General features: G+C 39.0%; 2 protein-coding genes across 2 annotated transcripts in view; one reads left to right on the top strand and one right to left on the bottom strand.

Moving 5' to 3' along the window:
• The window catches only part of RSPH14 (radial spoke head 14 homolog), a 71,218-nt gene that overhangs the window by 31,191 nt on the left and 23,469 nt on the right, over positions 1-16,558 (bottom strand). The window lies entirely within an intron of this gene.
• Positions 1-16,558, top strand: part of GNAZ (G protein subunit alpha z) — a 49,994-nt gene that overhangs the window by 15,247 nt on the left and 18,189 nt on the right. The window contains exon 2 of the mRNA XM_059863564.1: positions 5,364-6,640. Within this exon, the coding sequence (XP_059719547.1) occupies positions 5,918-6,640 (723 nt within the window). The 5' untranslated portion in view covers positions 5,364-5,917. The remainder of the gene's footprint in view (positions 1-5,363; positions 6,641-16,558) is intronic.

Below are 16,558 nucleotides of genomic sequence, written 5' to 3'. Positions count from 1 at the left end.
TCATCCCCTGCCTTGGACTGAGTTCTGAATTAAATTTTTTTGATGATTTTCCTTTTACCTTCTTTGACAACCTTTATTGTAAGAATCCCATCCTTACACAGCAGCTTCTGCTATTTGGTGTTGTTTACTGTGGCTGAGGTCCTGTGCCATGAATATGCATTTCTTGACTCACTTTGCTATTCCTCTCATGTTGGTATCTTTTGCACAGACATTAATAATTTCTTGGCTCTATCTTGGGGAGTTGGTATAGAGGATAAGTCCTATTTCTCAAATAGAGATCAAGATGGATCAGGTAAAAAAAGATTATTTATTCAATATTTAAATATTTAGAGGCTGATTATACTTGAAAACTCAGTGCATTTCTTTGTCACAAACAGTATCTCAAATTGGGTATCTAAGAAATGAATAAGCAGAAATCATCTTGAAAAGATGTGCTTAAGGGAGTTAATTGACATCACAAAGAATCCCCATGACAAAAAGGGACAGAATTTGGTAGTGTCCAGTCAAACTCTCAGCTAATTAAATAATGACACTTCTTCCTTCACTCATCTGACTAACAGAATACACATTTTAATGCTGCAAAAAATAAACTTCAGATACATCAGCTTTCTCTGCTGTTTTCTTGTTCACAAACTACATCTGGCCCATCCTTTGTTTTGGGTGGGATTACAGTGCCTTAATGTGTAATTGAAAGTTTTATCATAACTTGAACATACTTCCTTGTCTTCCAGGTTTCAATGATTGTATAAAGAGAATGTCAGTAATATCTGTGGCCACAGTTTAAAAATAACTTTCTTCTGCTATAAATGGACTTAAATCTCCAAACATTAAACAGTAAATTAATTTCTGTGAAGTTATTTCAACCTTGTATTTCTACAGCATGCATGTGTGGGACTCTTTCCTCAATGCTTCCCAGATCCAAAAATCTGGACTGATTTTCCCATTTTTTGTGAGCCTCAGTTCCTTTATTTTTCTCTCTCTCCCTCAAAAAAAAGCCTGCTTAGTAGAACACTTGATTTCTTCCTTAGTAAATGCCTTGGGTATGTCCTGATATATCACACTCCCTTGTGTCTTCTTCTCTTTCATTAATAGTATAAAAATGATTGAAAGTTAATACATGCAGAAATAAGGTTTTGTTAACGCACAGAAATTCTCAGTGGATGTGTATAATCATTAGAAACTGATTACAGTAGCTTGGCTTAAACTTGTAGGTCATAGATGAGTTCTGTGCCACTTCTTGCTAGATTTGCTTGAGTTTGCTTTTACATGGGTGTAAAAGCTTTTTATGTGTGTGAGTAGGCTGGTGGTCATGAAGCTAAATTATCAGATCACTTGCATTTGAGGGATAATACAGCTTTGTGCCTACATCTCCAGCTGAAATTCCTGCTACCAGCAGCATGCTGGGTGCAGTCTCTGTGCTGTGACAGTCACAGCCACTGGTTTTGTTCTCAGCTTAGGAGTCACTGCCTTTCTACAAGATCATGGGGGAAACATCTTCCCAGGCAGGGTCTGTAACTGCGTTCCACGGTGACGTGTCAGCAGCTAATGAATCCAGAGACAATACCTGGATCTTTCCTTATGGAAGTGTTTACAATTGAATTGTGGTGGTGTGTCATTCTCCTTCCCCTTCTCCCTCTGCTGCCATAACTTGGGAACATGTGGAAAAGGGATGAGTGTTTATATTGCACACCCACAGATCAGTTTGCACAAGCCAGGAGTGATGGATAGGGGCAAAGAGCGAGCCTGGATATGAAACCAACAATAAAGACTGGTTTTATTGGCTACAAAGGGGTGGTCAGAACATGATAGCACTGAACAGCTGCTCAGCTTAATGGGCTTCAACACTTTAACAGAGTAACCAGTGCAGAATTTTCTTCAGGTGTCCTTCCCACTCCAGGAATTGGTAGCATTCCTCTTTTGATAGTGGCAATAGATCACTGTTAGGTCAGGATTTGGGGCATGTTAATCTTAGGGGAAAAGCTACCCATTCTAGTGATGACAGAATAGCCCATCTATATCATCAGACTTGAATAAACCACGTTTTCTTAACATTCTGAGTCTTCAGTTGTCAGGAGAAGGCAAATATGTTAGTTTAGACACATAGATACAGTATAATCTGGTCATTTGAATAATAAGATTTTCTTAAACAAACTTTAGACAAGTGTGCAAGTGAAAGGAAGCAATAGGGCTTTCCACTAGAGTAACTGAAAATATAATTACCTAATGAATTTCTAATGAAACTTACAGCCATAAAACACTTACATGTTTAATATGAAATCTGATTTTAAGAACCCAACAAATTCTAGACTGCCTTATTTTCTGGGTGTATTCCAAGAAAAAGTAAACCTGGTAAGAGGAGGTTCATCTGTATGTAGCCAGGGCAGTAAAATGCACTAATGTAACAGTTTGTGAAATTTCCTGAATTTTAAAAAGTATTGATTGTGAACATGAGAGATTTTTTTTCACTGTATATGGGAAAACTTACTCAAATACACCAAACTTTCTTACTGTAGTGCCTATTTGAAAACAGAATGTACTACTCTGCTTTACAAAGCAAAATATAATCACCTCATTGTCTTACTACTTGAAATAGTGATATCCAAATATCATTGCAATGTAAGCAATAGGAATGACTAGAATTAAAAAAACAAAAAAAAAAAGGGAATTCAGGAGTGCAAAACTAATATGTATTTACATACTCCTGGTCTTTCCTACAATAAGGAGATCCTACTTTATCTTTTTTTTGGTGTTAAACATATTAATGAATAGCAAACAAAATAGTTGATATGTAAAACACTGTGGAATATGAATGATGCATCTGAATGTGTTGTGGAAATATGCAATAGGAAATACTCAGTAGAATATATGAGCTGAATGAAAACAAAAGATGATTCCTGAAAGAGTTTTTCTACCCAACCATTTGTCATAAGTGTTTGAGGCAAATAACACGAAGTTTAAAAAATATCTGCTTGTCTTATATAGTCATAAAATCTCCAGATTGTTCCTAAGGCTGCTGCCTTTTGGCAGGAATAGGTGCCCTCTTGCTGCTCATTGCTAGCAAGCCTCTTTTGTTCAGGATGGGACTGAGAGAATAAAGAGAGGGAGTCTCGTGTATGTTTCTTGCAAAATTCTTCACCTGTAATCACCACAATACATAGAAAATGTCATAAAGAATTCAGCAAGTGGTTTTATCAATGACAGGAAAATGAGGCCTGTGATGATGAGGATTTAAAGGAGAACCAGTTTGAAATGTCCTGAACATGTCAGAATAAGTGGGATTAGTGGAAGCAGCTCTGATTTTTATATAAGTAAAATAAGAATCTGGCCTGATATCTAGTACAGGAATTTCATTCTCTCTGCATAGACAGAAAGTTTTTCATTAAGAAACAGCTTCCTCAATTCTATTGTTTCATTTTCTGTGATTATTGGAAAAAGTGACTTATTTGAAGAAAGTGTAACTCCTCATTTGGGAGGGCTTTCCTTTCCACATCTTGAGAGTAAGTAAAGTTGTGCTAATTACAATTCTATTAATGTGTACAGAAGTCTTTTAATTTTTCACTGATTAACCTGTTCTTCATGAGCTAATGTCCTGTCATACAAAGAGAAGGATGATAAATATAGCTGATATTAAGACTCTCTTGTAGAATTTCAGACCAGGTGAGAGCAATACGTGGTGCATTTGGAGCAAAGGATTTGAATGTCTTTACATTTAAGATATCCAAAATGCTTTAATTGCCTGGCTGTTCAAGCACTGTGGTCCCTATAGGCAAAGACAAGAGACAAGCATTTCAAACTGCTATGGAGAGGCGACTCTCTGTACTGCCTGGATAGTTTAGAACAACTCAGAGTGAGATTAGTTTAGAATATAATTCTAACCATATTCTAATAACCACTAGAATATGGTTAGTTAGAAAGTCAAGTACACAAGGCTGCAAGTAGTTAAACTTTTCTCACAATAGCTTGAGGCTCAACATCTGTCTTGGAGCATTCTGTCTCCCTCCTGGTAGTGTGGAATTTTCTCTTTAACATGTATTTTATTTTATTGTCACACCTGCATTTAAATATTGGTAAGTTCAAACAGGAAAACTTCTAAAGGCTTGTAGGGCAACTTTGAAAATGGTATTGGGACACTTAGTTTTATTAAAATGTAGTAGAAAGTTGTCTTTAGTAGACTGCAAGTTTCTGAAAGTTGTCTTTAGTAGACTGCAAGTTTCTGTAAGGATCTCAGTGCTGTGTGCTTTGGTTTGCAAAGGCACTCACTGAGAAGCCTCCAGGCCCAAGTAAGCAGGCAGCAGGAGAGGTGCCAAGGTGTGCTGGGGCAGCACTCGGGGAGGAAGCCGTGACATCTGTGATTCCGCTGCCCACTGTGCTCAGAGCTTAGTGGGAGCAGCAAGCCCTTCCTAGAAGAGAGGCAAATGATCACCAGTCAGCTGTTAGTAATGTGTTTTCCCTCTGCCAGAGTAACTGCTTCCTGCTGCTGCCTTCTGCAGAGTTCCAGCTAGTAGGCTTAAACTCTAATCTGGGAAAGAATAATTGCTCCAACAGTCACTGAAAAGCTCTCTGCCCCTGCTTGGGATGGTGTTTCGTGTGCTTCTTGTATGAAAAATTCACCTTGTAGTCCCTGTTCTCTTTTACTGTAGCTCAGAATTTTCCTGTATTGAAATGGTAAGAGAGGAGGCTCAAAACCACTTAGCTGCTTGGCTATGGAAAGAAGCTTACGAAGTTTGCATCTCTTTATTGATTAAGCAAGATGCAGGTACTGTGTTTAACAATACTGTTCCCCAAGGGGAAAAGAGCTGTTACAAAGATCAGTAACTCTTCCTTTCTCGAATTCATGAAGCAAAGTTAATCAGAGTATTTTGCTTCTTAATTTGGTTATTTAAATGTTCAGTGGAGATAGATAAGATGAAAGAAAACTCAGGAGGACATCTGTCTGAGTACAAGATATTGATATAAATAGAGAGGCTGGGAAAAGTTGTGAGTTTTCATTTTCTACTTCAGACAAACCAGTCAGAACAGAGCTGCAGGAAAAGCACTGCCATAAGCTCTTGCTGAGGGAGAAACTGGGGCATAGCTCAGCACTGTTTGTTTTCACGTAGGTTTAGATAATAAAACACAGAAGGCTGAAAGGGAGATTTGATTTACTATTGTTCAGAAGCCACATTTTCTTCGTTTGCGAGTTTCAGCTGTCCCTATGTTTTTACTATAACTTTAGATATTTTCTTTTCTTTACATTTTTTTCCATCTGTATTTTCCATTTGGCATAATAAAAGGTTTAGAAGTCTAGAAGTGGAGGAGAAAGTGAGTGGCTTGCTGCAAGGAAGCGGAGTCTCTCATTCATTTATTTTCCCATTGTTTGGCAGGTGGAAAGCACAGATTTACAGAGCTGAACTGGATCAGCTGAAGAAGTGGGGGAAGAGAAACAAAACAACTACAGTACCAGTGAAAAGAGCTTCAGCTTTATCTCGCAGCATCACCACAGCAACCAGAGAACACGAAGAAGAAAAGGCTAGAGCAGAGAAGGCGAAAGTGCGGCTCCTTACCTTTGGACAGAAGGCAGCCAACTCATTATGCAGAACAGAAATGGGTGTCTGATGGTTTTAGACAAACTGTGGCAGAGGGAAGTGTCCCGTCATTAACAGGAATGTGCCACAGTTCACACACCGTAAAGGGGAGTGCCATGAGATCTGCTGAAGAGACTATTTCTGTGGCTGCACACCTACATGGGTTTGCACCCTTGCTGGGACTCAATTAGGTGGCTGTAGGCATCGGGGATCATCAGGTATTGGATAGTGACCATTGTTCCATTCAGAGTGTAGCTGGCACGAGAACTGAAAGACAGCGCAGATCTTTTGGAGAGACACCAACAGAGTGAGCCAATCTGCACCCCTTCCCTTCTGTACCTGCCTGCTGTACCATGGGATGTCGGCAAAGCTCGGAGGAGAAAGAGGCAGCGCGGCGGTCGCGGAGGATTGACCGCCACCTGCGCTCTGAAAGCCAGCGACAACGGAGAGAGATAAAACTGCTCCTCCTGGGCACCAGCAATTCTGGGAAGAGTACTATCGTAAAGCAGATGAAAATCATTCACAGCGGTGGCTTTAACTTGGAGGCCTGTAAGGAATACAAACCTCTGATTATCTATAATGCAATTGACTCTCTCACACGTATCATTCGGGCTCTGGCCACCCTCAAGATAGAATTTCACAATCCTGACCGAGCATACGATGCAGTGCAGCTTTTTGCCCTGACGGGCCCAGCTGAGAGCAAAGGGGAGATCACCCCGGAGCTGCTGGGGGTGATGAAGAGGCTGTGGGCAGACCCTGGTGTGCAGGAGTGTTTTTGCCGCTCCAACGAGTACCACCTGGAGGACAACGCTGCCTACTACCTGAACGACCTGGAACGGATCGCAGCCCTGGACTACATCCCCACGGTGGAAGATATTCTGCGGTCTCGGGACATGACCACAGGGATTGTAGAAAATAAGTTCACCTTCAAAGAGCTGACTTTCAAAATGGTGGATGTGGGTGGACAGAGATCTGAACGCAAAAAGTGGATCCACTGTTTTGAGGGGGTTACAGCAATAATTTTCTGTGTGGAGCTGAGTGGGTATGACTTGAAGCTGTATGAAGATAACCAAACAGTAAGTGCACCTTCTGCTCCTTATTCTCTTTCCTTCTTTTTCTTTCTCCTTCATCAGTATTTGGTCTTTTATCTCCCCCTCCTTCTTTCCCTCCCAAGGCAGTAATCCCCAATCATTAGGAAAAACCAGAAGCTATGGTTCCTTTATTTGGATAGTTTTCCCCACTGGACATGTTATTTCATGTTACTTTTGGGAAATGGAGGCACTTTTCACACGTCAGCCAATTTTTAAATTTTTGGTGCCTTTAACTAAAAGTTTACATGGTTAACTGTTACTTCAAACACCAATTAAAAAGGTAGGCAGTAATGACACCCTGGTGTACAGGGGTGGTTCATTTGGACACCGTGAAGGTCCTGGGAAATGTTGAAGGTAAAATAATAGTAAGTAACAGTTTCCTCCCCCTTTTTTCCCCAGGATTTTCAATAGGAATTTGGGATAAAATTAATTTTTAACATTAATTAAACATGTTTTTAAATTAATATGACATTTTTATATTTAAAATTTTCTTTGACTGTTTCGTGTTAAATGGCCAATTTGCCTTGTCTAAAGAACAGCCATTCCCATTTAATAGTCTTTAATGTTGTTAGCTTCTGGTTTTCACAGCACACAAATACAGTAGCCATGGGAAAGAGATAAATGCTTACAGATACACAAATATATATATTTGCTGTGATTTCAAAGTGTCTGAATTAAGCTTCACAGGGGTTTTACTTGAAATTTTTTTTTTTTGACAGCCTTGTAAAACATGCTGTTTAAGAGAAGGGAGGGGGTAGCAATGCATGATGGCCCCTTTGTGTTGGTATAGCTTATCACATATATAATATTTCCCTATTCTTATCTTCTGCAGTGACTTTACTGTTTATAAACAGCACTTCTGTTTTCTTCTCTGTACTATACTGATGAGCCATTCCACTGTCCTGTGTGTGGACTTACCCTTCATTATCTGGAGGTTCTTGTCTTGGCATTAGTGCCTTCTTATTGTAACAGATTTCTGTATCTGCTTTTTGTTTAGTAACCTCCTCTTGGCATGAGAGAAATATTGCCACTAATTATTTCTCCTCATTTTCAGACATATTAGGGAAAACATTTTACATTAGACCCTGACTAGGAATTTCTTGCAGTTCTTTTGACTTTTCCTGCCTTACTGTTCTGATATAAAAATCAAAAAGAACTACCTGAAAGGGGAAAAAATCAATATATTATGAAAAATTCTTATGAGCATTGGTCCCTACAAGACCATCCATAGCACCTACATTGCTACATTACTGGAACTGCAACACTGAGACTGCCACTCATGAGAAAAGCCCTACAAATGATGGAGTTGCAGAGTGTAAAATGCTTCCTGGTGTAGTATCTGTGGTGAAGAGAACTGCTAAATAAAACTAGTCCACTGCCAAGCATAACTTACTGTTTGAGAGAGCATGTAAGAATCTGGCTGATTTATAAACTGTGAAAGCTGAGCAAATGATCTGTATGAATATGAAAACTTCTGTGATCCTGTTGACAGAAGTGGAGAAATGCTGTGCATGAACTCTGTCTTTATTGAAGATGCGTTAAAATAATGATTGACAGCTATGGTAAGAAATGAGGGGAAAACCAGTTCTGCACACTGTGGGTTCTGATTATAGCTGAGTCGTGAAGTCTGCTGAGAGTGAGATTGTTGTAGTGACACCAGAGAGCAGAAGGGGAGAACAAAAATAATGCCTGAACTATTGGCTGCCTGGACAACTTTTCCTTTGTGTGACATCTTAAGTGACTAAGTTAAATTTATCCTGCCTGAAAACAAATAACAGAAGGGGAAGGCTGACTTTTTCAGGGGCTTTTGTCTTTCTCTGCTACGCTTTATTCTGGGTAACATCTCTCCTAGGAACAAAATCACCTGAGCTGACAGTTTGTAGACCTGGACAAACCAATATTTTTGCTTGTTTGTTGAACATACGTGATATTTAGCTGTTTACTAAAGAGAAAGATAAATGAAGAATTACAGTTCACTTTTTTCCTTCACCTTGTATGCTCTGTCACTCTGTAACAATATTTTTCCTGCTTATCTAGAGTTATTTGGAAATGTGATCTGTGTCTGGTTTCATTTTTGCAATATCTTGGGAGGTTTTCCCCCTACCTAATCTAATAAATACAGCTTTATCATTTCATGCACAATAGCTAGTTAGCATGACTCAACCACAGAACAGCTGCCTCTTCCTTTGACACCATTGCAAAATTGTAAAATACCTTTGAATTGCTATTGATTTATTGTATGATTATTATTCCTGACCAGCACTCTGAGAAGGTTGCCTGAAGTTTTTATATCCCATGCTGATTTCTTCTCTATTATGTCAAATAAATTACTTGTCTTGTTTTTCATGCTCCTTAGCAGCTGATTGACCCATTGTATCTCTTATTACATATTAAGGTGCCATCTCTGGCCTTTGATAATGTTACATTATCAAGTAATAATTTTTTTGCCTTCTTACATGTTGCATACTGCCCTTCGAAGGCACTACCCCTTAATATCAAAGTGTTTCATCTTCATTTCAATTTCTTTTTAAATAAATGTGTGCTAGAGAATGTCAAATACTCTGTACTCTCAGAAGTCACTGCTGCTGCCTGTTCCCATAGAAAGGATTCTTGGTTTCTTTGTGAGTGTCCCCATCTGTCCAGCTCTGTCCTGCTGTACATTTCATGGATGGTTTTATTTCAAAGCCTGTAGCTGCAACAGGCTTTGAGACTGAGAAACACTTCAAGGGTGTAACAATAAAGTACATAATGAACTGAGTTAAACAGGAGTGTGTGCCTGAGAATTCCTGAGGTCAGTAGTCCCAAGAGATTCACATGGTGCAGGAGATACCAAGAAAAGGTTGTGCAGGTCTAGAAATGGCACTGGTTCAGTAATACTATATATAGGGATGTTAGAGGAAAGCTGCTTGCAGGTATCAAGTAATTTTTATTCCCTTTCTTTCAGCCACTGCAAATGAATATAAAAATTGAATTTTAGGCTTTTTGAGGCTCTTTTTTAGTATCTTGTTAAAAGGAAGATGCAGATGAAAAAGTCAGAATGTTGCAGCAAAGAGTTCATGTTGGAGTAGGCCTCATGCAGCACGAATTGCTGGGGACATAATCAAACCTCTCAATTATCTAATAACAACTGGGAAGCCTTCTGTCATATGTTAATTGTATGAATTTTGAACAGAAATCCTGTTTCTGCCAGGAATTTTTTTATCAAGTAAACAACATTGGTAACATTTTTTTCTTCCTTTTTTTTTTTCTTTTTTCCCCTGAGGCCAAATACTTGAGGGGCTTATTTGCCTTTCCTGACAGTTCAGCTTTTTCAGTAATTCAGGGTATTTAAATCCTTTCTGGCATGCAGCTCTTTTTCTGCAATGCTAATACTAACAGTTTGGAGAGAGGGGAAATTGTGATCTGTGTACCCATAGCCCTTCTAGCACCTGTTATTAGCAGGGGTAATAGATCATGCCAGGAAACGTTTTTCTGACAAACTAAGTCACTTGGGAATCCTAGAAAAAGATTGACCTACACTGTTACATTTTTTCATGAGGCTTTTCCATTTCAAGACTTTTCATAGTGAAGTTTGTGTGGGAGCAAAGCCTAGATGACTTCAGTACTCATGTGTGTAATCTTTCAACACTGCCAATGAAATTTGAGCCTTTTTGCACTCAACAAAGTAATATATATATATATATAGTCTCTTACCCAAGTTTAACATCACAATTCCAGCCTCAAGACTTGTATCCAAGCATGTACCTTCTAAAATATGTAAACAGCAGTAAAATGATGAATATACGTAACAGGAAATGATTGATCAGCTGCCAATTTGCAGGTTTTTTACTAGATATTCTTTCAAGTCTGAAGATTTCTTTTTGTTTACATTGTTCATTATAATTGTATGCTTCTTATGTGAATATTCTCACGTAGAACACATGGGACAGCAATTTTTTGCCATACCCTAAACTTAAATTCTATGTAACTTCAGATACTAACAGTAACTTTATATGCAAATAGTTCTGTCTGTATGTTCACTAAATTATTTCCTCTAATTGGAAAAAAAAAGTAATAAATATGCTAATGTGCCACCCTATGGAATACAAAAAATAGACTCATTCTAGTGGCATTGTATGATTGCAGTAGATGCCAGTATCAGATTGTAAAAGCCTGGGAAGCTTTGCTGTGAGGCTTATCTATTTCATGTCAATAGACTAATCCCTAAGACAACCCTGTATTTAAACCTGCAGATAAATATTTCTGTCACTGTAGAGCAGTAGAAGAAATTCACAGGGGCAAAATCAGAAAGACTTTTACCAGTTTTGGAAAACCATGGCACAGAAGTAATGGACCTACTGGGCACTATTTGCCTGCTTTGGTGTCCAGGGCTAGTTGTCAGACTTACATCTGAATTAGATGACTGAATTTCCTGACTAGGTAACAGCAGGCAATGGCTAAAATCCCCCATGCCAAATGCCTGAGAGATGATGTAACTCCCTGGTTTTGGTCTCTGTGACTGGCTGTATTCAGAAGTCCTAGACTAGGTAAGGTGTTTTGCTGGGATTTTTAAATTAATTCCAAGCTTTACAGCACTAAAGTAAGTAAAACATGGAGGCATCAGGAGTGGCAGAATGCTCCTAAATATCCTGTGAACTTCAGGCCCAGACATAGGTGGAAAGACTTAGGTACTGACAGATGAATAAACAGAACTGAAGTTAAAATCTCAGTGATCCAGTAACACTGCTGCTCTTCAAACTATAAAAGGGGAAAAAAAAAACCCAAGCAAAACCCAGCTGAGTCCCAGGAATGCCTACCAGTGTAGAGGCAGTAAAGCCTGCTCTGTAACTGCAGGGTTAAAGCAGCCACCAGTGCAGTACACATGAACACAAGGCACCTGTCAAGCACTGGAGAATTGTAATGAGTCAGAAAGCCACAGCCAGTGACAGGCAGAGGAGCTGATCACACACACTGGATCATATCAGTTGGATAAAGAATCAGTTTGTGAAGGAAAGGAACTGAATGTCTCTGCTCTCTCAATGGGGTTTGGAAAGCCATGAACATCTCAAATAGATTGTATAGGAAAGAGCCAAGTGAAATTGGAGAACTGCTTACAGCAAGGAAGGAGTTAGAAGAGGAATGAACCAGAGCAATGCAAGGTTCTTTGACAGCATATTGTCACCTTCATGTTCAACTCTCTAGATGACTCTATTGCAAACCATTTCCTTAAAAACAAGCTGTAAACTTGCCCTCAAAGAATCCCTTGAACAGTGAGGAATGCCATATAATTTTAGGGCTGTGAGGCACATGTGACAAGCCTGGCCTAGCCTTATGGAAAATATGCTTCTTGGACATGTAGAGGTTTAATCCCCAGGAGTTAATTAGGTTCTCTGAAACTTAATACATGTGAAGTAGAATGGCATAATTCAGGCAATCAGTTTTACTTCTTTGTGATGAAAATATGTAGATTTTAATGCAAACATAACAATTAACTGAGCAACTTTTAAAAGACACATGAGAAACATTGATGATATAGTTATGGCTTGGAAATTCACTTGACTGCAGTATAAGGGGTCAACATCCCAATGAAGCCCAATGCCACAAAAATAATAATGTGGTTTGAGTTTAGGAACTTAGAATCCATCTAGTGGGTAGAGAAGCGTTGGTATCATCTCTCATAAATCTTTATGTTGTCTACTTAACAATCACAGTGAGTAGAAATATGCCAACATGAAAAAAAAAAAAAGAAAGAAAAGAAAATTCCATCCTGGTCTAGAAAAAACACCTACAGCTACTTTGGGTTATTTTTGTAGGTGTATAAACTGTAACAACTCTCTGTGGTATTCCAACCCTGGACAGAGTAGTGGAGTCCAATTAGCCTTAAAAAGCAGCAGAAATGCTGGAACAAAGGAGGATCCTTGCTGTTAATACAGCTTCAGAGTGAGTTTTGGTGGTGGTGGATTTTTCAGAACTTTCTTCCATTATTATTACAAGTCAGTAATTTAGATTGCAGGTCAAATCAACAACCCTGTCAGGCCAGCATTGGCCATGGACTGGTCCCTGAGCATTCTTGTTCTTGGAGGGCTACAGGATTCATCACGTTCTCTTTTCCAAAGTTTACTATTAAGTTTGTCTACTGCCTCTACACTAATATCCTTACAGGCTAATCATCCTAATAACCTTTTACACCAATCAGTGCAACACTGGCTGAGCATGTTCTGGCTGAGTTAGACAGCACTGGTAAAAGGAGCCATTCTAGGCTCTGACAGAAACTTTACAACTTAAGAAAATATAGATATTTGTTATAGGCTGTTGCAAGAGGTGGTCATTTTTATTTAACAGCTTGAACAGCTTGAAAATGCTATAGAGTTTTGTAAATCCAAATATTTTATCACCAAAATGTACCTAGAAATATTCTCATGGGGCAGTTTGAAGCAGCACTGAATCTAGACTAGAGCCTTTTCAGATATAACTTTCTTTGTTCCTTGTTTTTTTGCATATAAAATATTCTGTGTATGCAAAACTCTTACCCAACTTGAAATTCATTTTGCTTGTTTCCTTTGTAAGGATCATTAGTGACTACTATCTGTCAATTCTGCAAAATCCCTGAGTTGAACTACTTACATGAATTTTAAAAAATCTCTGTGCCTTGGCATACAGCTGAAATTAATTCTAATTCTGCTATATTGTTGTCTTAAACCTGGCCTGTGTCCATGGCATGTATTAATATAGTGTTATCTGTTACTATAGTTACTCCTTCTGTCATTAACTAAGGTATTAAATAAGCTTGGGCATTAAACAGATCCTATATGCTTGCAGAGATTTAATAATTTGCCCTTGTTGCTGCACTTTTACTGCTTTTTTTTTTTTTTTTTGATTGTGTGCTGCCAAGACTGAATACGTATGCCTGTATCTTGGGAAAGATTTCTGAGCATCAAAATGCATTTTTTGAAAGCTATTAATACACTCAGTTAAACTTTTAACTTGTCAACCAATGACAGTGTCCCCTGATTATACTTCAAAATTAGCAGACAATGAATAACTCCTCTACTCCAATTAATTCAGCTCTCTAACTCCTGTCACTTATTTTTTAGATATTTAAGCTTGATACTGTCCTTTCTTTCCATTATTAAGCTGATTGAGACAACTTGCTTTCAAAATACACAGTCCACATACTCTCTGTGTACTTTTTCTCATGATTTACTGACTGGCCATATTTTACTTTGCTAGTAGGAACCAACTCCCAGCCATTTCCCATCAGTAATAATAAACTGCTGATAATAGTTTAAGCCAATTTAGTATAAAATGAGAAGCAGGAATCCTTCAGTCTCTCAGGTATGGGGAGGAAGCTTGTGCCTAAACTGATTTTGTAGAAGGCCCTGGTGGTGTGTCAGACGTGCTGCACCTCCTCCAGGACAGCCAGGCCCCTCAGTTCACCACCCTGATGTTCTCCCCCTCTGCTCCTTCCCTGCCAACACAGCTCCCAGTGCTTCCAGCAGCCTGAGCTTTCCCACTGCAACTCTGACATAGCAATGAGCTTATTTCCATTCATATTTCCCCAGATCAGCTGGAATTCTGCTGGCATAAATGTTTATGCAGTAGCACCCTGGTAATACTGATGAGGGATTTCATTGGACTTGTCAGAGTACACTAATTTTTATAAAGCCTCTACTGATAGTGTGCATTCTCCTGGCAGTGCTACAGAGAGAGATGGCTCCAACAGGAGCCTGCTGAGTGCCTTTGCTGTTCTTCAGAGATCAAATCAAAGTAGGAATTAGAAAGAAAGAAAGAAAGAACCCCTCAACAACCTACACATGGAAAAAGGAAAAAAAATCCAACTGAATTGGAAATGTGAGAGGTTAACAAAGGAGGTTAAAGATATGTTAAAAAAAATAAAATGAAAGTTGACAAGAGTAAATGCTTTGTGGCTGTGCCTAAAATGTCCTGGAGGCAGTGCTCTGCAGAGCATGTGGCTGTCATTGCTATCCAGCAATCCAGACTAAGACTTAGAGCATTTAAAAAGGTTTCAAAAGGTTAATTAGTTTTGTAGAGCTAAAAAACAGTGAAGTCCCTGCTTAGTGCATAAATACCTGAAGGAGCAAAAAATGCTCAATATTTAAAGAAATACGTAGTCTAACAGAGAAAGGCAAAGGACAACTGGCTGGAAGTTAGGTCAGAAAAATACTGACTTGAAATAGTGGGGAGTTTAATTCTCTCTAATGAGAGATTATATCAACATGTCTCTACCCACTAGATGGATTCTAAGTTTCTAAACTCAAGTCACATTGTTTTAGGAAAGAGGCTGAACCAACTTTCCTCTGGCAGCTAAGGCTGATCCAGGCAGCAGAGACATAAAGGTTATTGATGTGTTAGAATCATGGAGAAGCCTGAGCAGGGTCATGAGCAGGAACAGTGCTCATTCCCCCAGAAGGTGGTGGGAGCAGTGGCTCAACTGAAGCCCATCTACACCAACACCCACAGCATGGGCAACAAACCAGGGAGCTGGAAGGCACTGCACAGCAGGAGATCATGACCTAGCTGCCCTCCCAGAAATGTGGTGGGATGACTGGCACCACTGGAGGGCTGCAATGGGCGACCAGAAACTCTGCAGAAGGAATAGGAGAGCTGGTGGGTGATGTGCTGCTTGCAGGCTGCCCTGGCACAGCAATCACAAAGTGAGAGTTTGCAGTTCTCAGATGGCAAGGAGGGAGCTCAGCAGAACTGACACTCTGCACTTGGCCTGTTTAGGAGACTGGCTGTCCCTTGAGGGGACAGTCCTGAGGCCAGGAAAGCTGGACATCCTTCAAGAAGGAAATTTTAAAGGCACAGGAGCAGCACAGGCTGTCTCCATGTGCTAAAAGATGAGTCAGAGGGAAGAACTTGCCTGGAAACCTGTCTGCTCCTGGCTTGGATGGGTGTAGTGGTTTAATAGAGTCCTGTAAAATATACAACAAGATGACAAAAATCCTTATATATTGATATCGTCATACATGGAGCTTAATAGTTGAAATATTTGTTTTACTGAAGAAGAAGTACTGGGAAATTGTACAGGATTCCAACAGATTATATTGTAGATGCTGATTTCATTTTATTGATAGTAGTTTTCAAACAACAAAATGAATTAAAATATTACTACCACTGATTTTAATATGATCAAAACCAGGCTCTGGATTTTAATTCTTTGTATTTTTCTTTCCTGATTAATACTTCTGTATTTCTGTGCTCTTTACATTCATTATTTGCTGTGAGGAAATTGCTAATTTTTATTAGTATGAATTTTCTTTATTAATACTGCACATCCTCAATTGTTTCCTTTATTGGTAAACAGACCCTGGATGATATCTTGCTTTCTGACTCGTGAAACTGACTTTCCTATTTAGAAATCAGTTTTGTATGCAATTTGTTGTATTGCTTGGTGTACAGGTACAATATAAATGGGGAAGCTCTTGTACAATATCAGAGAGAAGTGAGGCACTGTACAGCTAAGAAATATAGAAGAAAAATGTCTGGCTTTCCCCAGTTGGATTTTTCAATCATTCTCCCTCATCAATATAATTATTTTCATGAATAATTTATCCCCAATCTGTAATACCACTGTCACTTTTTGAAGTTGACATAAGTCAATAACAGCTCCTGCTAAAAGGGCATCAGTCACACAGCAGGGCAATGTCAAATGAGGTGCAGCTGGCCAGCAAGGAGAAGATGAGTTGTAAGATAAAGCCTTGGCTCACCTACATGATTATGTATTGGATTTACAGGCCATGCTGGTAGATTGCTTCGTTGCTTGGTATCTGAAGTCTTTCCCATCCATAAACCTCTGAAAAAAATCTTGGCTTTTTTTTTCATTTTTTATCCCACTTATAAGAATCACTATTAGGTTAAAGATGGCATAAATTAGTTTTTAATTTTGCACTAGAGGCAGAA

This window comes from Haemorhous mexicanus, chromosome 19, assembly GCF_027477595.1.
Source record: "Haemorhous mexicanus isolate bHaeMex1 chromosome 19, bHaeMex1.pri, whole genome shotgun sequence".
NCBI lineage: Eukaryota > Metazoa > Chordata > Aves > Passeriformes > Fringillidae > Haemorhous > Haemorhous mexicanus.
This window is presented reverse-complemented; position numbering and strand designations above follow the sequence as displayed.